This window comes from Bactrocera oleae, chromosome 2 (assembly GCF_042242935.1).
Source record: "Bactrocera oleae isolate idBacOlea1 chromosome 2, idBacOlea1, whole genome shotgun sequence".
In the NCBI taxonomy this organism is placed as follows: domain Eukaryota; kingdom Metazoa; phylum Arthropoda; class Insecta; order Diptera; family Tephritidae; genus Bactrocera; species Bactrocera oleae.
The window spans coordinates 8,927,094-8,951,083 of record NC_091536.1 but is presented as its reverse complement, the minus strand read 5'-3'; the positions used below and the strand labels follow the sequence as shown (position 1 = coordinate 8,951,083).

Sequence of the window (23,990 nt, the reverse complement as noted above, 5' to 3'; positions counted from 1 at the left end):
TCAGTGTGGGTGTCATTTTCATTTCAGCAATATGATGTATGAACCATTTTACTTATAATATAAAGTTACTACAATAATTTAAGACAGCAAACTCACCTTTTCGCTCGGTGACTTCTGGAGATTTCGTCCGCGCATTTCTTGCATCACCGCTAGTTATTACATTTGTCGTTTGTTGCATAGTATCTATAGCACCCGTACTCGATAGTGTAAGCAAACGATGACCATGCGAAGCCAAATGTTGACTCAAATGCTGATGATGTTCCGACGGCGTAGTGTTTGTGGGCCAATGGAAAGAATGCTGCGCTGTCGTTGTTGAATGTGGATGATGAGCGACAACGAGCGGTACACCATCGGGTGGTGTAATACAGGACACATATGGATCTGCAACTGGTACCAACGGATCGGACATCCATTCGAAAGAAAAAGCTGGACCCAGCGTGTGTAGGCTACCGTAATTCGAACCAAGTGTACCTGTAGGCGGCGCGCTTGTCGGTGTAGGTGGTGTGGTTGTAATACAAGGGCTAAGCTCCTGCTGTGTGGACGATGAACTGTCAAGTGAGAGTTTTTGTGCGGACTCCGACCAGGGTGGACTGGGATTCCATTGGTCGATGAAGTCAGGCGGTTCGTTGGGTAGTGACTTTTGTATGAGACGCGGACGTGTCGGCACAACGGTAGCGAATATAACCGATGCATGCGACTCGGCCGGAGCGCCAATAAGCGAATGTGGGTGCAGATGGTAAGGTGTATCGATTTCGGTTACTGTTGTTGGCGTGTCCTCATTCGCGTCATCTGGTAGAAAGAGTGGTTCCAGTTTGCCGATTGCTCGTCGCTTGGAGGGTGGCGAACTGAGGCGCTGATGTTGCGTGGAGCTCGCATTGCCATTTGTATTGATATTAGCAGCACTGTTGAGATTATGATTGTGTGCGCTGTTGTGATTATTGTTGGAGCTGCTGTGATTGGCGCTACTGCTGTTGTTGTGTTTATTATTGCCGCTGCTATTGTTGTTGTGCGTGACATAATGTGGCGTGGCAGCATTATGACTGGAGACGGAACTATTCGTGCTGCTGCAACGCATTTGTCCATCCACTTGACCATTAGAAGGTGACCGTGCACCATTCAAGCCGATCGCTGGAGCACCGATGACGCCAGGCACTTGACTATAATCGACTGGTTCCGCACCGATACGATGGTGACATATATACTGACCGACGGCCGCACCATTGCTGACACTCGCATGTCCCGTCATCGCCATAGCACCATTACTTTGTAAATGATGTTGCAACTGTTGGCCTTGTTGACCACTCAAATGCGGCGCTGGTGAGCTTTCCGCGCTACCACAACTGCCACTCCCCACACTCATGCTGCCACCGCTGGTCGCACCGGTGGGCGTATGATATGCGCCATACGATGCCGTCGTCATGTGATGATATTGATGATGCGCATGTGTATGTGTGTGTGGATGTAGGTGTTGGTGTTGCGTGTGGTGCAAATGTGTATGTGTTTGATGTGGATGCAATGCGGCGGCATAACCCGCCGTTGCGGTAGCAGGTAGTGTGGCCGTGGTGCTGCCGGCGCCCGTGTGATGGTGATGCAAATGCGAATGCGCGGGGTGGTGTGCGTGATGATGGTAATAGACTGCCGCTGCGGCTGCTGCAGCCGGTGTTGTCGGTGGCACACGTGTGGGCGCATCGAAAGCGAGTCCGAATTGTATCTTCGACTGCACCGAATAGTAATGGTAGAGCCACGAATTGGCGAGCATAACCGAAGCCTCACGTTCGCTGTGGATTTGAGTGGAGTGAAGAAAATATAATTGCGTTGTGGCGATGTTGATTGTTGAGTTGGCAAATTGGTGTTGTTTAGAAAAAAGAAAAAAAAAATTGATTAGTGTTGTTGCTTTTTGTGGGTTAGATTTAGGTGCTAACATGAATGTGTTTTGATTGCGTGAGAAACGGAAATGAGTAGGAGAAATTAGTGCAAGCGTTTGGCACGTGTTATTACGTTCGTGGCGATTGCTGAGCGAAATAGATTGATGCGAATAAAGATGAGAATGAAATTGCGCTTACTTTATTTCGTATAGATTTTTGCATATTTTACTGTAAAATATTTAAAAAGGTAGAGTTTTTACTTACTTTAAAACCTGGTTCGTGCACACAATAACCGGCTGCTGGTTTGTGTCTTGACTATCGCGTACTTGCAGTACCACATGCACCCAAATAAAATCGCCATGTCTTCGTTGCATGCGCACCAATAGAATACAAGAGCGATCCTGCTCAGATTGAGTTACTGAAATTGAAATGAGAATGAGATATAAATTTCATAAATATATTCTTCGAATAAAAGAAAAATTGTTATAAATCTAAAAAGCTTTTGATATCCCTTTTGAAATTTTTCTTAATTCGTTGCTCAAGACCTTTAACAAATTTTAGAAACATCGCTAGATGAAGTTGTCTTTTTTTGTAATCGTATAGACTACATATGAACGATCAGAAAACCAATGAATATGTACTATAGAAGCAGCATAATGCTTACCAATAGTGAGTAGTAGTGTTAACAATTTTAAATAGGTTGATATATACATTAAACTGGACAATATAACGTATTTAAATTCGAGAGCTTACGAATAAGATTAGCGTAAATTGTGGAGTAGAGAAGTATTTCGTCTTCGATGACAGCAATATTTATTAATAAATTGGAATTTAGAATTTTTTTTGACAACCAAAAACTAATTAGCTTCCGTATTAATATAGAAAATAAAGATTTGACTAGAGTTGTCTCACATTTACAAAGACAAAATAGAGCGGTGGACTTTCTTTTCGGTAATAGACAAATTTAAGATGTTCGCAATATTGTTGATTATACTCTTTTTTCGTTAAACATGCTTGGATTTTTTGTATTGCCCCCTAAATGTAGGCAGTATATTATTGTTTTTAGAGGAAAAATATTAAGAAAAAAACTATAATACTTTCAGGCTCCTAACTAATATCATAACAGAGTCCGAAACTGGTTTCAGCTGGCTAAAAAAATTGTAGTTCAGTATGTGGAAGGTCTTTCAAAAGTTAATAGTTTTAAAAATATTGCTAAAAAAAATTAATTCTGTAATTTTAAGAGTTTGAAATACTAAAAAGACTTATTAAATTAATATGTTTATTTTTTTGCACAACAAAAAGACATTATATACAAAAAAATAATTTAAAAATATTGTAACTATTACTAAATGAAAGTTAATCTTCTTTCTTTTCTCTTCTAACTACTCGAAATTGTTTTAGCTTAGAAGCTTGTTACTCATTTGATTTTGATGATTTTTATACTCACTCAGTCGGTGTTTGCTTTGCGCCTCACGCAAATTCTCCGAATGCAAGAGATTGTACCAAGAGAGTCCGTGTATATCACTTTTGCTGTAACCTAAATGAAATTCGCCGCTGTAGACAGTTAAAAGCAAAATGAGTAATATTTACATTTTAATAAAAGTAAAAAATTTAACAATAAATAAAAAATATTTTCAAAAATGCTTAGCTTTATAAATCAGGTTACAATTACATATACCTATATCAACTCACTTTTTATCGATATGTGCAATTTTCATATCCATCGAATGTATGGTGGTAAAGACATTGGTGGCACCCTGCACCACACACTCGCGCGTCTCCGGCATGGCAATGGGTGTGCATGTGGCCAAAAAGACCGGCTCGTTGCGGCTGCAGAGCGGCAGATATGACAGATAGTGACCCTGAACTAGCACAACCTGCAAGCGAACGTAAACAAAATAAATAAATAAATAAATGTTGAATTAAAAACAAAAAAATAAAAGAGATATTAAATAAACAATACCAGCTTGCGTTGCACCTAAAGGTTAAAATATAACTGATAGACTTGTATGGAAATAAAATTTAACTAAAAGCGAACGTTCCATACGCTTTTCCATTACAAAGTCATTGAGCCAATTCGAAACCGTTTTATTTACTTATTTTTTTAATTTTTATTTACTTAAAAGAAACACACATGTTTTTTTGTTGTAATTTTATATATCTGCAATGCTATATCTCACCATAGATTGGCACTCCATGCAACACACCCTTCAAATGACTAAAGTGAATGGCCGCATAGGAGGCACAGTTGGTGGCGTTTTGTTCGGCTTATTGGCCGCCTGCCAGTTTTCGTCGATAGTTCATAATTCAAAATTGTTTGGCGGCTTTTAATTTTTATAAATTACAACATAACGGTTTATTCAGTATTTTATATGCTTTAAGCTTTGCAGAGATAGTTATTATTTTTTTTTCCTATTTCTTTGAGTTATTATAATTACGATTTGTATAGAGAAGAAATGAAATTTTTTAAATTTAGTTTGAATTTGAGTCAAATGTAAGGGTTTTGAAAATTTATATTTATTTTGGGTATATTCCGCTTAAAATTCAAACAAAAATATATAATAAACGATACCTTTCATTTTTTCATACTTTTGCTTTTATTATATTTTATTTATTTTAACTTATTGTATTTTAATATAACCCAGATGAGATAAAAGTAAACTAATTCTATTTAATTTATTAATTAGTAAATATCATTTTTTTTTTAAATCAATAATTTAATTAAGTTAATTAAACTAAAATTGGATTGCCGAAACATAGTAATTTTTAAAGTGACAATATATTATACATCGCTCCATCAGAGTTACAGCTGAACCCTTTGGAATATTTATTTTTTAACCCGCGGTAATTTGGCAAATATCTTACAAGTAAAATTTTAAATTGCAAATATTTTTTGAGGAAGGTTACCACCCATTTAGAATTTTTTATTCGAATAAAAGAATTAAACAAACGAATTATTATTATTTCTGTGTAAAATGAAAGGGTTTAAAGAAAAATTATGTCACCAAGAATTTTAAGGAACGTTGGCATCCGTCTAAAATTTTATATCTAAAAATATTGATTAGATAAATGAATTAATACGACATGAGTATCACACCGAAGAGGTTTGAGATCACAAAATAATTTAATGAGCGTTGCCACCCGTCTAAAATTTGATATTTAAAAAAAGTTGATAATAAAACTCCTACGACATGAGTATCACACCGAAGAAGTTTGAAATGGCTTATAATCAAATATTTCATAGAAGAGTTGCCACCAGTTACAAAATTTAAATATATGTAAATTGTAAATTTAATTAAATGTAATTGAATTATGGGTATCACACGAAATAAAACTTACAATTGAAAATAGTTTTAAGTAGCATTACCACCCAATTAAAATTTTTTGTTTTCATAAAATTGATAAGATAAAGAAATTATTATCATATGGGTAAGGAGAATTTAATATTTTACTCTAAGAAGGCATTGTTAGAATAATTTTATTATAAAATTGATAAGATAAAAAATTATTATCATATGGGTAATGGGTATTTTACTCTAAGAAGGCATTGTTAAAATAAGTTTTTTTAATAAACTGATATGATAAGAAAAAATGTGGGTATCACCATGAATAATTGAAAATATTTTGTGAAAAAGGGTTGACACGATTTTTAACAAAATATAAAAATAATAAATAAAAAAATTTTAATTCAAAAGTTGTGATATCAACGAACTATAACAATCAAAGTTTTAAACTACAGATACTTTGAAAGGCTGCTTCATGAAATTTTTTTTTGGAGAAGAGTTGCCAACTATTTGTTTATTTAATAATTTAAAAATATTATTTAACTATATGAATTATTGCATATATGTAGGCCTAAAACTTTAAGAAGATTTATTTTAAAGAAGAGTTGCCGCCTATTTAAATGTTTTATAATATAAAAATATTACAAAATATATAAGTTATTGCAATATGGCCATAAAAATTTAAACAAATTTGCTGCTGAATATTTTTCAGAGACGAATTGCTACCTATTCATATATTATACATATATATTTTTTTGAATTATAAAATACTTGTAAAAGAGCTATTGCAATATAGGCATACAACTTTAAGAAGATTTGCAGCATGCTTCTCTGAATTTATTTGGCCATCTGTCTGTCCGTCTGTGTGTATATACGAACTAGTCCCTTAGTTTTTAAGCTATCGATCTAAAATCTAAAATAACGCCCGTATCGGACCACTATAACATATAGCTGACATACAACCATCTATTCTCCGAAGAAATTGTTCAGATCAGATCACTTTATCATATACAAGTAGATAGTTGTCATACTCTTTCATTTGACGAGATATCTTCATTAGGCACGAGTTTTTGTTTAAGGAAACAATGTATTAGCAGAAGAAATTTTCAGAATAGATTACTATATCATATAAGATATCTGCCATATAAATTGAACGATCGGAATCAAGTTCTTGTGAGGAACCTTTGTATTTATGAAGCGTATTATAGCTTTGGTGCAACCGAAGTTAACGTTTTTTATTATTTTACTTCAAAATATTATCAAATATACGAATTATTGAAATATATGCATAAAACTTTGAGCAGATTTGCTGCTTAATATATTCAAGAGAACAATTGCCACCTATTTTATTATTGCAATATGCTTATCAAACTAAAGAAGTTTAATGAGGCTCAGCGTTGAAAATATTTAGTTAGTTAGTTTTCCCGAATGCCTAAAATTTTAAGTCAAACAAATTGAAATAATAAAAATTTGGTTTCGCATCCAAATCATATCATCAGTATTGGATCAAAAAGGTTGTATGATACGAGATATATATTTACGGTGATATTTTTTATTCTAATAACATTTCAATAAAATTTCGTTATCTTTAAGATGTCAAAGAATTGCGATTGCATGTTCGAAATGTAGTATGTGGCATGTATTTTCGGCTGAACAAACATGCACCTGTTTCACATTTTGAAAACGCATGCAAAGTTTGCTATGCGCGCACATGGGTATTAGCTTGCCACTTGCTACACGCGCATGCGAACATTCGGCGCCATGCAACATTTGACTAATTTCGCTTTCAACGCAATTGCCGCGCAAATTCCGAGCATTAATTTGAGCGACTAGTTGTCGTTGTTGTAGATTTTTGCGCCGGCTTACGTACTTTGTGCTAAGATTTATGCGTAAAACAGGGTGGCGGTGGCGCTGACTTTGGCGTTTGTGCTGAAATTTTTGAAATTGTTTGAGCCGGCAATGGACACGGGTGCGTGACATATAGACAAATATACCGCTAAACATGCGAAATTAACAATTTATGCAATTCGCCTACGGTATATGTCAAGAGTTCGTAGATAATCATATTTTATTTAAAAAAACTACGAATGTTTTAAGTGTCCATATTGCAAGTCTGCGTTGCTTGAAGTAGAGCAGTCGCGGGTCGAAAATTTCGGTTTGGAATTTATTGCTTGTTTTAATTTGACGTTTGTAATTGCAGGTTTCGCGCAATATATTTGAAAAATAGTTGCTGGTGTGACAAAATACCTTAAATAGTATTTTAGTGATCTGTAAGATTTTACAATTTTATTTTTAAGTTGGAAAGTATTTCCAACAAGCAGTGGCGAATTTACGGGTTTTGGGGGTCACATATGCATTTTTTGTAACATTAAAGGGTATAAAAAGATGTTTATCTTGATTTTGATCGATCTGTTTAAATGGCAGTTATATGCAATTGAAGTCCGATCTGAACAATTTGTTTGGAAATTACAGTAATGTCTGCGATAATAATATATGCTAAATATCGTGAAGATATCTTGTCAAATAAACAAGTTTTCCCTTTTTTATTGGTCGGTTTGTATGGCACCTATATGCTATAGTGGTCTGATTACCGCGATTCCAACTAATGAGCAGATTCTTGGGTTTAAAACGACGTATACAAAACTAGTTCGCGTGTAAACAGACAGGCGAGAGACGGACATGACTATATCGACTCCGCTCGTCACGCTGATCTTTTATATAAATGTAAGTATATTTTATAGCGTTTTCGGAAATGTAATGACAACCAATTTTATTGATTTTATAGTATTGTCAGTAAGTTTGGTTTTTGAAAACGGATAACAAACACTTTACTTTTTCAATTTAAACTATTGTAAATTTATAATTATTTTTTTTGATTTAATTAAGTGGCAGTATTATAAAACCTAATGGACCGAAAATAAAAGAAAACAAACTTTCTCGTTCCAATTTTGTATGTATATATACTGTTCTGTAATTAATTAAGTTTTCAATAATATTTTTTAAATTTGTCGAACATAAATATTTTTTGAAAAAATATCTACTTTAACCATTTTTGTGAAACAGTTTTTATTCCAAGTTTCTACAAAACCCAGTTTCAAACATATTAAAACACATTTTTTCAAAATTTAAAATTTTTTAAGTTTTAAAAATAAAATTTTGTTTCATTAAAATTTTTTTTTTAATATTTAAATTCTTGAAACAATAAAGTTTTTTTTATTTTTCAAAATCTAATTTTGAATATTCTAAAACACATTTGTTTTTTAAATTTTTAATTCAATTAATCTTTAGTTTGATTTTATGAACTCATAAAAATATATGAGTGATTTTATATTATTAAGTCGTTCACTAAGTATTTTCGTTTGATGACAACAGCTGAACTCATTTAATTTTTTCGCATTCAACTTCACACTTAAACCGCTTTGCCGTTATATATTTGAACAGCTGATCTAGTAAGGCTTGTTTGTAAAAAAATTTCCTTTAATTTTTTTGGAATAGTTTTTGTTTGGTGCCCTAAACAAAGATGGGAAGTGAAGTAATAATTCGAGAGGTTACTTAAATATTAAATTTGTTTAAGGTGACCGTTCACAAGCACATGATATGCCTAGGCTTAATTTCGAAGCTTGACATATGGGTTCCTCACGTTCTTACAGAACGAAATTTGCTTCGTCGCATTAAAGACTGCGATTTGCTTATCGAGTGCTAAAGAAGTGATCCATTTTTGAAGCTTATTGTTACTGGCGACGAAAAGTGGGTTGTTTAGAATAATAAAAAGCCCAAGAGAAAGAACCAGCTCAAACAAACTACTTCGAAGTTTGATGACTCGTTAAAAGCTTTTGCAGATTGAATGGGATGTGATATCACACCAACATTATTTTCCTGATTTGGCCTCTTCGGACTATTACTTGTTCGGGTCTCTGCCACATTTTTTGGATGTGACGTCAAAACCACTTAGACCAGTTTTTTGACTGTAAGGATCACAAATTATATGAGTGAAGAATCAATATCTTGTTTGAAAGATGGCCAAAGGTATTCGATAAAAATGGATTATATATTCTTCATATATTTCATAAAATGTTTTACAAAATAAAAAAAATGGATTTAAGTTGCAGTAAAAAAACAAAATTACTTAGTGAACGGCCCAATACATACTTATTATCTGCATTAAATAAAAATTATAAAAAACTTTTCATTCTAATAATTTTTCTTAGTTTAATAAATTATCTGTTTATTATTATTTTTTTTTTTTAATTTCCGTTTAGTTAATATAACTGCAAAATAAAGACCTTAACATATGTATGCACATATAAGAATCCATAATTTATAGCTTTCAATCAAAAGACTTAAGCAACGAACTTCATAGGCATGAAATACGCAACTACGCTGCAACTACACACCAAGAAGTGATTTGCTATTTTTGCGGTTCTTTTATATGTACATATGTATTTATGTATACATAATATATATATGCCAGCCGACATTGTGCAGCCAATTTAATGCGAGTGCGAATTGCGAATGTGAACGCGATTGCTCACTTCGCTTGTCAGCGACATTTTCACCCAATTATTTTGACACCCACTTTTGATTTCAACACGACAACAGCAACGGCAAAAAGTATAAAGTGACATAACGGCAATGCGTGTGTGTGTGTGCATTTCGAAGGGGCAGCAGCGCGAAAACAACTGCAGCGGCGGCTACTAACAAGCAAACAAAAGTAGAAGAAGGACAGAAGTGTCAAACGCGCAGCGCCTATCTGTTTGAGAGTGTTGGTGTGCGTGTGTGTGGCTCTGTGTTCATGCTTTGTAGTGCCAAAGACCGCTTCATTTGAACCGCCTTGCAGTTAGTGCTGACTGCTGCCCTTATGCTTGTTAATTCTGTTTCGCATTGTTGTTGTTGTTGTTTTTGGTGATTTACTGCCAACGCATGGTGAGTGCTGGTTGTTTGCTAGAAAATAGCTGAGAAGTAACACTAACGAAAAATAAAAATATTTCAACTGCAAACTGATTAAGTCATCCAGCGGCACAGCGGCAACTTTTGCTGTCAGTTGAACGATTGTGATTTCTTGCTTGAGTCAATTCTTGTTGTGGTTATATTTTTTGTTTTATTTGCTTTGCATTTTGGTAGGTTGCTGATTGTTTTTTTGTTGTATATTTTTTATTGTGTTTTTTTTTCATTTTATTTTCACTTCACTGTGCAACATTTGGTTGCAGCAATTCAAGTGCAGTTTTTTATAGAAATTGCTGCATGTTAATTGGTGCAATGTTGAAGATGCTCCAGTCTTGCATTGGTGGTACATGTACAAACATGTGCTTGTCTATTTTGTATAAAAGCATTCATAGTTGCAACAAAAAAGAATAAAAATTTTAAAAATAAAGGGTGATATTAATTCCATAGCTGTGAGTTGATTTTTATATTGATTTGAATGTTCTTTCATTATATATATATATATATATATATACAACAATTAGAATATCGTAAATTTAAGTACAAAAAAATCGTTTTACAACAAATTTGAATTTTTTGTTGTATTTTTTTTTTTATTACAATACATTAATCGAGGCAGGAACTGAATTTATGGAGAGAACACTTTCATTCTAGCCTGCTGAACAGCACAGAAAGTGTAACACGAGGAGATGGTGAATCCGATTCCCCAATCAAAGACAATGAAACAATTGTTGCCCGATTATGAAGAAGTTCAAATAGCAATTACCCGTTGACGTTAAGCAATACCAAAGCTTCGTTAGGTTCGAAAATTATTTCCACAAGCCGTTCGATACCAAACGCGGTTTAAGATAAGGTGACTCCCAGTTCAGTCTACTTCAGGCGAAAATTATACGAGTTAAATAGAGAAGATACTTTCTTCTGTAAGTGTATACGGCTATTAGTTCTGCTATTTCCAGAAAGAGATTTCTGTTCGTTTTTAATAAATGTGCAAAGATGCCAGACATGTAAAAGCTTTATTTGATATTTCGAAATGTTATTATTTTTTATTTATCTATTTGTTTTTAATTAATTTGCTTATTTAATTTTTTCTTTAGATTATTTCATAATTATTTTCTATTTTTATTTTTAGTATTATTTTTATTTTATTTTTCTATTTATTTAAAAGTGTGTTGACAACTTAGTGAACAAACAGCATATATTGGTAACTATAAAAATAAAAGAAAATTTGGTAATAATTTTGTTTAAAAACTTGATAGTTTTTCTACCTATTCCACTTCACTAAAGTCACTATGAGTCATGTGAGTTTTTCAACAAATTTTCGTGGTTTTTGTTATTCACATATGTATGTAAATGTAAAAGCTTCTTCAGCGCACTTACTTCCCATAGGCATACGCTATTTAATATACATGCTCTGTTGCCTCTTCAAGAAATTCTCAGGAAACTTCAAATTGAATTGGTTGCGCCTCGCAAAGTGGCGCCACTACTACAAGTAACAACAACAACAACAAGTATACATATGAGAGTAAATTTCATAAGCAATAAGCCACGCATACAATTATTACAAACAGATTTGCATTTATTACGAGCCAGTGGCAAACGGCAAAGGGTCGATCCTATTAATATGGGAAAATGCAAGCACTTATTTTCATATGCGACTACTAATAAATGTATGTGTATACATGTAGTGATGTATTAAAACCTTATTAGAGTGGAATGTTAAAATTATGCTGTGAATCGGAATTCTCTTTATTGCATAAACACACATTTTTGGATAAGAAACAATGAAACCAAAAAACTAATTTTGTGAGTTTTTTTATTTTTTAAATATTTTGCGGTTTATTTATACTTGTACTTGTATATTGAAGTAACTTATGTTCCTTAGGTTGTTGGCAACCCTTTAAAAATATTCCAGTACTATAATAATGCTATACTGATATCGATAAAAAAATTAGCAGATTCGGTTCTTCTCATTCTCAGAAAAATTAACCATTAATCTCTTAGTTTAAAATCAAATACTACTTGATTTGAAACTAAGAGATTAATGGTTAATTTTTCTTTTTTTTTATCGGTTGGCAACTCTGATGGAAGCATGCTTGTGATCTAACTGTTCTTTAATATATTACGCAACTATCGTGGATTGTATTTACATTTAATTTTTATATTATTTAGCATTTCAACATATTTTTGTATTTTCATACTGAATTATATTATATATTCTCAAGAGATGGCAACTCTTTTATATATATGTGTTCGAATATCACAGAAACACGACCTATATTAATAAAAAATGAAATATAAATATATGTACATAAGTACGAGTATGTACGTAAGTAAATACATATAGCTGCTTTATTGCTGCTCCTCTACGAAAGCGCTCAAACTTTATTGGCTAAATGCGATTTAATTGGCTTAAAGTTGCTACAGTTTCTGACTTACCAAGCGCTCTCGTGATTTTTTATGAAACCAAAAAAAAAAAAATGCAAAAACACAAAGGGCAAAGCAAATTAAATGCAAGCACATGCAAACATACTATGCATATAAACAGATTACTGCTAAGTCGTAACCCGCAAACTTTTTCGAATTGGCAAAAAGGCTGGTGTACATACATACATACATATACTTGCATCTACTTAATCACATGCTTATGTATATAGCTATGTCCATACGCTTTTGTGCACAGAATGATAGTACAAATCTGCCTAGTTAGCTATACTCTAAACTATAACTGTACACAAATATGTATAAATATACAAATATACAACTCCAGCATCACTGGAACTGTGGGAACTCTATTGGTTAAACAATGGTTTGGTAAACGCGTGAACTTGTTACCCTAAAATAGGCGCTGTTTGCAAAGGAGCATAATAAAAGTCGGGTACTATGAGACCGATTAAGTAGCAATATTTTATGCTTGGCAAATTTGAGCGCTATTACCTGGACGGACATGTGTATATTATGGTGGATCCGAAAAAATGAATTTTGGTACTCTGAAAAATAGATTCTAAGACACGTCTTATACGAGATCAATTCTGGTTAGCAGCAAATTTCCTACAAAACTATGAGTTTTGCAAAGAATATGAAATTAATAGAATTGTGTAAGGTGGCGGACTTTCCGTTACAATTAAGAGCGCTTGCTTCAAGAGATTTTCGTATAGGTGCCTAAGAGCCTAGTCTTCAGAGTACTAAGCGAAAAAAATATTAGTTGTGTTTTATTATTATATAATTATATACATGCATATTTATATCATGTCATGAACACACATTTTCTTAAACGTTCACCAACACAATGCGTGGAAAAAGTAAATGAAATAAAATATAATATTTATGGGGTAGAGCACAAATTATATTTTTAAGATGTTGTAAAAGAGATGAGGTTAAATGTAGACAAATTAGAAAAAAACTACAACATAAGGAAGTCCTTTAAGCAAAAATGCTGTTAATTTGCATCACTGGGCAGTACCATTATGAAATTTATATCTAGTGTAAGCTCAAGAAGCTGCACTGTAGAAACTTCTTGTAGTTCGCCAATTAACAGATTGGCTGAAGAGTTCGTATTGGCAAACAAAATTTTTTAAGCCAAAACTCGATTTTGCTCGATTGCTCGTTGGATAGCAGAGAAGTCGAAGGTGATATATTAAGGGACTATTCTAGTCTAGAAATAAAAAAAAAATTTTTTTTATATGTTTATATTTTTACTATTCAAGAATATGTCTACAAGAGGATTTTTAAAAATTCAACTTAGTTTTGGAGGTATTTTTCTGACCAGGCATTCAAACTGGATCGGCCGGAACAAATCGAACAAAAGAACTATACGCGAAACTTTAAACGCGGTTTTCTCGAAAATGTCTTTTAAAACGATACCCACCCCTTTTCAAGCTCTACTGGATCGATTTACCTTACATTTTTAGAGAGTCTTCTCTGTAGACTTGTCTTTTTCTGGAACTATCCATATCCTCAAATTTTCGTTTTTTAAAAAACTCAAAACTGTAAAAAAAAAAAATGGCACAACATTTTTTTTTTTCATGCAGTCGCCATTTTGTGAACAATTTCAATTTTTTTTTCAACTTAGAACCAGGCATTATGATATTATTCTAGTTTGATTATTATTTTTATTTGGTTGCAGAATGTTAAAAGGGTTGAAATCATGGGTACGGTCACATGCCAATTTTTTGAGACCCCCATATCATCTGCTAAATTTTGAAATTTTTTTTTTAAATTTTATTTTTTGATAAATAAATAATTAAAAAATCGGTGGTAAAAATATTAATTGCCATTTTTTACGACACTTTAAAAATTTCCTGAAATTCATGCCTCTAGACTATACTAATATCCCCTTAAATTTTCGACATATTTCTTGTAACGGGAAAAATTTTGCCATTGTTTTGCCCCGAGCACTTTGCAATATTCATGAACGGTACGTTCGAAATAATTCTTTTCTATCCTTGGAGTGTTAGCTAGTTCGATCAATGTCATTTTGCGTCCACTTAAAATCATTTTGTGGATATTTAGGACAAAATTTTCACCCTGCCTGGTATATAAGAGATTACAAACACTATTCCAAAAACTTCAAGAAAAACGATGGAATAGCTGAAGGTTTGCTAAGGTCTATGCTGTATAATTATAAGAATAGCAGTGCCTTTTTCGAAGTCCTTATAGCTTATACTGAAGTTAACCAGCTATTACGGATTTTACAAAAAAAAAATATAAAATGTAGACTCAATCCATATTTGAGGGTTTGGATCTGTTATATGCAAGCCAAACTATTTTACGAGTGTTCTTTGTTTGTACATTAAATTACAAAATAGACTATAGAACTATTTATTACAAAATTTGCTCTCACATGATGCAGCAATTATAATAACTTTCAAATACTTATACAAAATTAATTGATAGCTTTGTGAGTTTTTAATTAACTTTGTAACATTTTCAATTCTACAACTAAAACAACGCAGTGAAATGGCTCCCTCCAAATGAAGTTCGTTGCTTAAGTCTTTCGTTTTTTCATACACATACATTTCATAATTTCCACGCATTCAACGGGCAAATGTAGCAGCTAAAGTTCATAAATATGCAAACGCCCACATAATGTCAACAAGTTGCATATAAACTAAGGACAACAACCACAACAACAATGGCAAAACCCGACTAACTGCCACAGTAGCGATCTCGTTAGTTGACTGCGCAGGCATAAACTGAATCGAGCAAAAACCCAAATTGGTTGTGACAGACAAGAAAAAGAGTGTGTGGTAAGCGTTGCTGTTATTTTTGTTGTTGTTGTTGTGCTTGTCTTGTTTTATGTGGCAAATGTGCACAACTTCATTGACGAACGTCTTGCGCTCATATGGTTTACTTTGTTTGCGCGTGTGTTGGTTTGTAGTCATCACACAAGTGCGTGTTGCATGCCACCGTGCCACCGTTGACAATCGCTCATAAAATGCAACAAGTGACAGATGGATAAAGGCAAAGTAACATGTTGCGGAATGAAAAAATGAGCGTTCATTCGCAATGAAATACTTACTTACACACACATACGTTTGCATATACATAAATACATGTGTTGCAAGTGAGTGGCAAGTAATGTTTTGCCATACAAAAGCTGGTAAGCAAACAGTCATAAAAACAACAACAGTCATATCAACAGTAACGGCAACAATAACAACAATAGTAGCAACAAAAACATTATTAAAACAACAGCATTAATACCACCACCAATTACAACAACGAAGCAGTAATAACAACAAACATCTTGTTGCAAGCATATAAAAATATGTATATAAACCACATCAGCACATATCACTCATCGAAGCGACCGTACAACAACAACAACATGCAAAATGACAGCGCCAGCCACAGCAACAATGACTACTGTCATCGTTTGTCAGTTTATAAATCACTTTGTGGCGGCAACAAACGAAGCGTTCGCATGCGCTCCTCACATTGCCAATCAAACTTTACTTGTGTGTGTGTGTGTGAATGTGCGCTGTTTGTTTTTTTGCAACGAACGCACACGCCTCATGCATAATTCATTTTCAATGCGCGTGCGCTGGCAACTTTTTGTGTCTCGCGCGTTGTCACATATACAACCATGTTTTGTGTGTATGTGTGTGTGTGCGCGTGCTTGTGTCACTGCAATTGCCAACACGCAACTCGGCGCTATCCTTGCGCGTTTTTTTGCTTTTTCATTCCCTCATTCGTGCACGGCCTGTGACAGCTCCGTTGCGTCGCCAATTGGCCAGCTGTGGCTTTGTGATTCATTCATCAATTTTATTCGTGAAAACACAGACGCATTGACGGGGACACAAATGATTGCCGCAACAACAACAATAAAACAAGGATGAGATATTGTGTTTGCGAGAAGTGGCGCGTATGGCGAACAGTGATTTTAACACCTTGACACGCGTTTTGGATTCTCGCTCTGTTGATAGAAGTGCATCTACAATGAGAGAGCGATTCTCACACTCATCGATCTCGTTATTGAGCAATTATGTGGATAACTTTCATACTTATCAAACTCATTTGTATATTTTCCTTTCTTTTGATTTGTAATAAATTTGTTTTTCTTAAATTATTTTTTATATACTATAAGTATTTATTATATGTTTCAAAATCGATTTTTCAATAAATAAATATATTTTTTTGTCTGTTCTATAAAACATACTTTTAAAAAACTTTCTTTTCAAAATAATTTTCAAAAATCAATTAAAAAACTAATAAAAAATGTAAATTTTACTAAAAAATATAAACTAATATTTTTTTAAACTAATTTAAATTTTTTATACTTCTGTTTTAAGTGTTTTCTTTTTTAATTTTTTTTTTTTTAAAGTTTGGTTCACAAATTTGTGTTCTTAAAATATTTTTAAATGCACGAAAATATTTTTAGAATAAAGTCTGTTTATATTTTTAAATATCTTTTTCATAAATTTCGTAGTATAAAATTCATTTAAAAAAATACCAAAAAAAATTAAATTTTAATGAACAGTGAACTAATATATTTGTAAAACATATTATAATGTTTAATACCTAAACACATTTTTTTGATGTAATTTTTGTTATAAAATTCATCAACTTGTTTTCAAAAAAACAGTTTTAATAAACAAAAAATATTAAAGTTTAAATTAAATTTTAATATTATCTTAATATTTTTTCAGCAATTTTGTTTATTTGGTATAATTTTGCAATACTAATTTATTTTAAATAAGATATAATTAAATATATTTGTAATAAAAAAATTTCAAATAAACTTAAACAGATTTAACTAAAGAAAAAAAATTTACAAAAATAATTGTGTTATACTTGTTTGTTTTAGTTTTTTATATGACCTTTTTCTTAAATTTTTTTCCATTTTTAATGTTGATTTTATTTATTTTTAAATACTTTTCTTTAACATTTTTAAGTTCAGAAGGTTTAATATAAAATAATAATTACAACCTTTGTATTTTAAATTTTTCTATTTTTCAATTTTTGGTTAAATACTTTTTCAGTTTTATTGTTCAATTTTTTTTATAAAATGTTAATTATAAAAATGTTTTGAGACTTAAAAAATTTTTTTTTCAAATAACATATTTTAACAAAATTATTGTAAAAGTATTTTGAAATTAAAAAAAAAATGTTATAAGTAATAAAAAAATATTGTTCTATACATATATTTTTTGGCAAGAAACATTGTTTTTAATTATATATTATTAAAAAAATTGGTTTTTTATTTAAAATATTTTTGTTTTCATAATTAGTTGTATAACGATAAAATTTTTATTTATTTTACGAAAAAGAAATTAAGGTTTTTATATTAATAATCTAATTACTGTGTTTTCCTTAATTTTTTTTAACAAACATTTTACACTATAAACTCACCTTCTGATCACCGAAGCGCATTTGCCGTCGCGCATTTCGACTGACATTCATGCGGCATAAAAACATGCGATGTTCGCCCTCCAAGCTATTGATCGCCGCGGCTGCCGCGGCGGCTGCTGAGGCAGCGCTTGCGTGTTGATTATGGCCCGGTTGTGGTGGCACATTGCGATTTAATTCGGCTTGTATGGTTGCGTGATCCTGTTTGTCAATGATATCGTAAACGGAATCGCCGTGAATGAGGAGATCTTCCTGTGTGGCGTTGCGATTGTCGATTGCCATTCGTTGTTATTGTTGTTGGTGTTGCATTGATTAGGTGTAAGCACATGAAATTAAATACAAATGAATGCATGAAATTAATATAGTTTAAGCCGCGTAACATTAATTTATGTATATTTCGAATTATTTGTGTTTGCTGGATTTAGTGAAGCAATCAGTGGCGTCGGTTTGTTTGTGGTTTGCAAAGGGGGTACAGGGGGTATGTAAAAACAGTGATAAAGTCAATATTTCATTTTCAGTGTATCTGTATTTGCTTATGACAGCTCTTTGTTCGATTCACCACCTCTGCAAATTTTGGAGAATTGCAGACCATTAATAACTGGGGAGTTAGTTTGAAACGCTGTGCAAATTGTGTCGCTTTTCCGAGTTTAATTATAGACGAAATCAATAGTAGAATATTCGAATATTATTCTTAAAAGTTTGACTCATTTGCCTTGGATTATTTGCACCCTACAAAATAACACACCCGGCGATTATTCATTGTATGCCGAAGCACTGACTAACTTTCGGTTTTTCAATCATTATTTTTAGTCGAGCAAACTAATTGCATTTCCATGTCATTGCAAGCGTTATTGTCAATCTGAGTAGCGAAATTCTGACGAAATGCAATTTTACTTATAATTATGTTTTTGTTTTGCATGAAAAGCATTTCCTCAATCGATAAATTGTGTATATTTATTTTTATTATTCGAGGGAAAAAGTGATTCAGAAAAGCTAAAGTACAAAAATATTTAAATAAGCAGCTAAGGTGGTAGTGAGTACGGTTGGAAGCGAAAGATCGTTAATCTCCCGTGCTTTCGCTTTCATATTCTAAATACTTTAATACTTTTGCCTCTTTTCGCTCTCTTTAATATATGAAATTAAAGTTCATTGGGAATTAAAAAAAAAACTACATACTATATCAATTGTTTTAAAAATTCAAGAATAATATATTTGCTCATACATTATTTAAAAATACAGTAAAATTTTTGTGGAAAAAAATTAAATATTTTATTTATTAAGGTTTTTCACTGCTGCAGTGATTGTATCCTTTTCTGTGGGGAAAAAAATTCTCTACTATAAAATAGCGAACAAGTACAAAAATTGTGGCGTTTTTAAAAAAGTGGAATTTTAATAAACATTTTAGTCGTTTGTGGCCTACCGATATTGGATTTTTGATTAGACCAAGAAACTGGCTGGTCATTGTATGGATATATGTATACAGAACATGCCAAAACTCATTGATAAAAATCGGAGTATTTGTCTTCAAGTAATCACTCAATCATATTTGAAAAATGCAGTTTTGATAAAAACGCAAAATGGTAAACAGGTGCAGCTCATAAAACTAAGTGGCTACACTTTAGAAGCCTATAACTCAAAAACTATTTAAGATACCGATTTAAAACTTTGGAATAGTATTTTCAAAGGTTGGTTTAAAGTAAAGGTAAAGGTTTTTAAAGGCTAACTATACTAACCCCTTTCAGTGGGAATTAGTTTAATTTTTTTGATATTTTTTGAATCTCTGTAACTTTTTACGTCTTGCTTTGGGGATTCATTTTTTATTAAATAATAAAAATATATGTTTGTGGTTCTAAAGAGGTTAGCTTAGGTTTGATTAAACTGATCCAGAGATTGCACTTAGACTACTATATGGAGTTCGTTGTGAAGCCATAAAAATATAAAGAGGGAACTACTGTTATTCATAGAGCCCTCTCGCAGACATGCAATTTTTATATGGCTCAACTTCAAAATTGTTTTGTTTTACAAAATTGAATTGAAATTTATTACGATTTTTTATTGATCTTCAAATTTACCTGTTTTGTTAAAAACGTTTTTTTTAATATAAAATTTAGTTAGTGTTCTCATCTACCTACCCTAACGAAGTCGACAGATTTTGGTACACTTATTGCAACATCAGAATAATATATTTTCTAGTCAATGTATTCAGGTTTTATCAGTTTGTGTAAAACTTGAGTTATGAGTACGTAATATAAAGGACCCCAAAAAACTTTTTTAACAATACAGGTAAATTTCAAGATCAATAAAAATTGTCACAGCAAAGAATAACCTTTTCAATAAAAAAAAATCAAGAAAAACTAGAAAGAAGTTTACTTCCGCTGCACCAAAGCTATAATACCCTGCACAGGTGCATTTTTTATAGCACAACGGTGTACAAAAAAAATGTTTATCTTGATTTTGATCAGCACGTTTTGTCCTATAGTGATCCGGTCTGAACAATTTCTTCGGAGATTGCAAAATTTTATATACAATATTCATGCCAAATTACTGGAAGATATCTCAAATGAAAAAGCTTTCCATACAAGCACTTAATTCCGATAGTTCAGTTTATATGGCAGCTATATGCTATAGTGGTCCAATATCGGCGGCTCCGTCAAATGAGCGACGGTGGTGGTGAGAAAGGACGTGATCTGAAGAAAATACTTCTACCCTACGCGTAGTTGATGAAGCTCGGGTATAATTGGCTTTGTTGTTATAGTCATAAATTGACTAAGCTTGCGCTAACAAACCTATCTATTAAAATAATCATTGATTTTCAACAGCTGCGCTGATATTGTATTAAAATAGCAATTTATTTTGCTAATACACCCCGTAACAGGTGGCAACGACGTCATCAAACTGCAAGCGGCGAGAAAGAATTTATTTGCTGACGGCATAAAAATTTCCCAGCGATGGTCTTTGCAAGCGGGTATATACGAACTTGCATATAAATTTATGTATAAATGTAGACATGTGTATATGTCATATGTAGCAAATATATATGTATGTATATATGTATATGTGTCTCTAGGAGTAAATGTGCGATCAAACAGCTGCAAATGGGCGGTGATTCATTCATCAATATTCATTGAAAAATAAAAACAATAACAAAAATAAGAGACAATAAAAACAACAACAAGTTCACAGTCAGCCTTAATAAATGGCAATAATAGCGACAACAATAATAATGTTGTCGTCAGCTATGATAGCGCTGCCTTGTAAACGCTGGCTGAAATGCTTGTATGTGCGTTTGTGCGAATAAACATCGTGAATACGGCCAACTGTTGGCAACTAACTAATGACGACATTTTGCTATAATTAGCCAGCATCACCAGGTAATGCTGTACAATTTCTATTAAATTCACAACTAAGCTGGTGAATGTGAACGACAACAAGAATATGTCAACAAAAGTAAAAATATGTTAATGCAACAGACGTACAACAGAAAAGTGAACAATTGCAAGATAAATGAAATGTAAATTGGAAGCTGTGAAGACAACCATAAAACAAAACCAATAACAACAAATAGTTGTGTGCGCTTGTGGGTGTGCTGTTGTTTTTATAAGTGAATTTGCCGCTGTTTTGCATATACCCCTGTGTTCACTACCATATTTGTTGTACAACAATGTGTGGCATTTGTTTGTTCATTCAGCAGCAATTATGGCCTTAATCAATGAGCAATTCGCGCGTACAAAAAAATATAAAAACAAATTAAAAAAAAAAAAACAAAAAAAAATGTTAACTTCGACTGCACCGAAGCTAAATACCCTTCACAGGTATATTTCTTATGTCATAAAAATATATAAAAATATCTTTACCGTGATTTTGATTAGTTTGTTTGTATGGCAGCTATACGCTATAGTGGTGCCATATAAAATTTTTTTTCGGAAATTGTGCTATTACCTAGATATAAAATACAAACTAAATTTCTTGAAAATATCTCGTCAACAAAAAAAGTTTTCCATAAAATAACTTGTTTTTGATGTGTCAGTTGGTATGACAGCTATATGCTATATCGATCCGATAACAAATGTGCCAAATTTCAGATCGATATCCCACAAACTGAGAGACCGATCATATGTATGTATACTTGATAGGGACGTTCCTTCTGGGTGTTACTAACTTCCAGGCTGTTCAGGGTATAACAAATTAAAATAAAAATAATGCAAAATTTAACAAAATTAAAAAATATGGCTAACGAATAAAATGCTAACAGCTACACGCTCAGCGTTAAATAACAATTGTCATTTATTCATTTCTACACGACAGCTGACAGTGCGGCATAACAACAGCAACAAAAAACATTTACTTATATAGATATAGACACTGTTGGAGCTGCGTCGACGCCTCTCCTTGGCGGTGTTGGCAATCAGCTGCCGCACAATTATTATTGACAGCTGAGCACACCTCTCATTAAATATATTTATCGTTGCCTAATGGTGCTGTATTAGGGGGTGGTATTGGTGTGAATTTTACTACTTTGGTGGGAAAACGGATAGCGTAAGTCGGCAGCTCGAACAGAGAAATGAGTAGGACGAAACTGTCAAAGCTGATTACTTGATTTTATGTATCAGCATGCGTGAACAAAAATTTCAATCAAACGGCTGAGTTTGTTATAAAACGGAGTTTCACTTTCAAATACGAAAATAATAGCAAAGCAGTCATTTTAAAGGAGATTTCTAGAGGTAATTCTGATAAAGCTAGTATTTATGAAGGTTTTTAAATACTAACACCAATTTAATGACATAACTTGAGTTTAATATTTGCGTAACACTGAATACGTTATCTGAGTAATGGACTTTCAATTAAAGCTCTAATTTCGAAAATATACCTAGCCATATCCAGTAGCGACAAAACAGTGTTACAGTAAGCGCCGTGAGAATGTTTCCATAATTTTTGCTATGTTTTCCGATTAAAATTAATGTTCTAACTTCTGTTTATTTGACAAGATATCTTCACGAAATTTGTCTTGAATTTTGCTGTCATACAAACTGACCGATCAAAATAGAGACAAACATATTTATATACCCTTTTATGCCATCAAAATGCATATGAAAAGATTAATATAGCTTCGGTACAGAGAAAATACCATTTTTTTATTTTCAAAAATGGATCAGTAGTAACACATTTTACAGTAATGAAGGACAGTGTCTATAATTATTAGTTACGGCAAGCAGCTTGAATATAGCCTGAAATAACGGTATTTTTGAAAATTAATGGAAAAAGCTTGTGATTTAAAATGTAAGAATGTGTGTGTGTGTGTAAGCACTGAAAAAATATTTTTGGTCACATCTTATAAATATTTTTTGGATGTGAAATGATGTGAAAGCAGTGCTAAAAATGTCAGTTTTTACCCTGTTATTTTGGAAGACAATTTTTGATATATTTTTTCTTAGCAAAAAAGTTTAAAAACTTATATAAAAATTTTTAATTAAAAAATTTAATAAAAAGCATAATAAACATATTTCCTTAATGGCTACTTTGAGTTGCCCTAATAGTCAAACGCTTGTACTTTAAAGCGTTGCTTGTACAAACATAGCAATACCAAAAACCACAACAACAACCATGTGGCAACATACATATCAACGTCCATTGCTGGTGACAGCAAGCGATATGCAAAATTTGCTCAAAAATTATGATGCTCCGCCACATTTAGGTTGACCATTTGTGGCTGCAGCACACATTTACAAAAACAAAAAAAAAAAAATAACAAAAAAGTTACATGCAATGATCGGTAGTGAGCTGTGCGGCCACCGCTAAAGTAGTTGCGCTTCCACTATTATTTATAATTGTTGTTGTTGTCGATTTTAGAAGATTATTGCTGTGGTCGCTATGGCTGCGGCTGCCATGATGCTGTCAATGCTCCCCAATCCAGTAGCCGCTAATATTGGATTCGAACTTGCTTGTCATTATTATTATTACTGTTGCTGTCAGTGTGGCAGCAACAATTTATATAGCGGTTGCTGTTGTTTTTGTTATTGTTGTTACTTTGTTATTTATGTAGCCACTGTGGCCG

At 32.5% G+C, this 23,990-nt stretch overlaps 1 protein-coding gene across 1 annotated transcript in view; it reads right to left on the bottom strand.

The window, feature by feature from the left end:
* Positions 1-23,990, bottom strand: part of dysf (neuronal PAS domain protein dysfusion) — a 140,089-nt gene that overhangs the window by 3,506 nt on the left and 112,593 nt on the right. The window contains exons 6-10 of the mRNA XM_070108344.1: positions 17,942-18,190; positions 3,558-3,742; positions 3,313-3,419; positions 2,130-2,283; positions 97-1,778 (exon numbers count right to left, since the gene is read on the bottom strand). Coding sequence (XP_069964445.1) covers positions 97-1,778; positions 2,130-2,283; positions 3,313-3,419; positions 3,558-3,742; positions 17,942-18,190 — 2,377 coding nt within the window. The remainder of the gene's footprint in view (positions 1-96; positions 1,779-2,129; positions 2,284-3,312; positions 3,420-3,557; positions 3,743-17,941; positions 18,191-23,990) is intronic.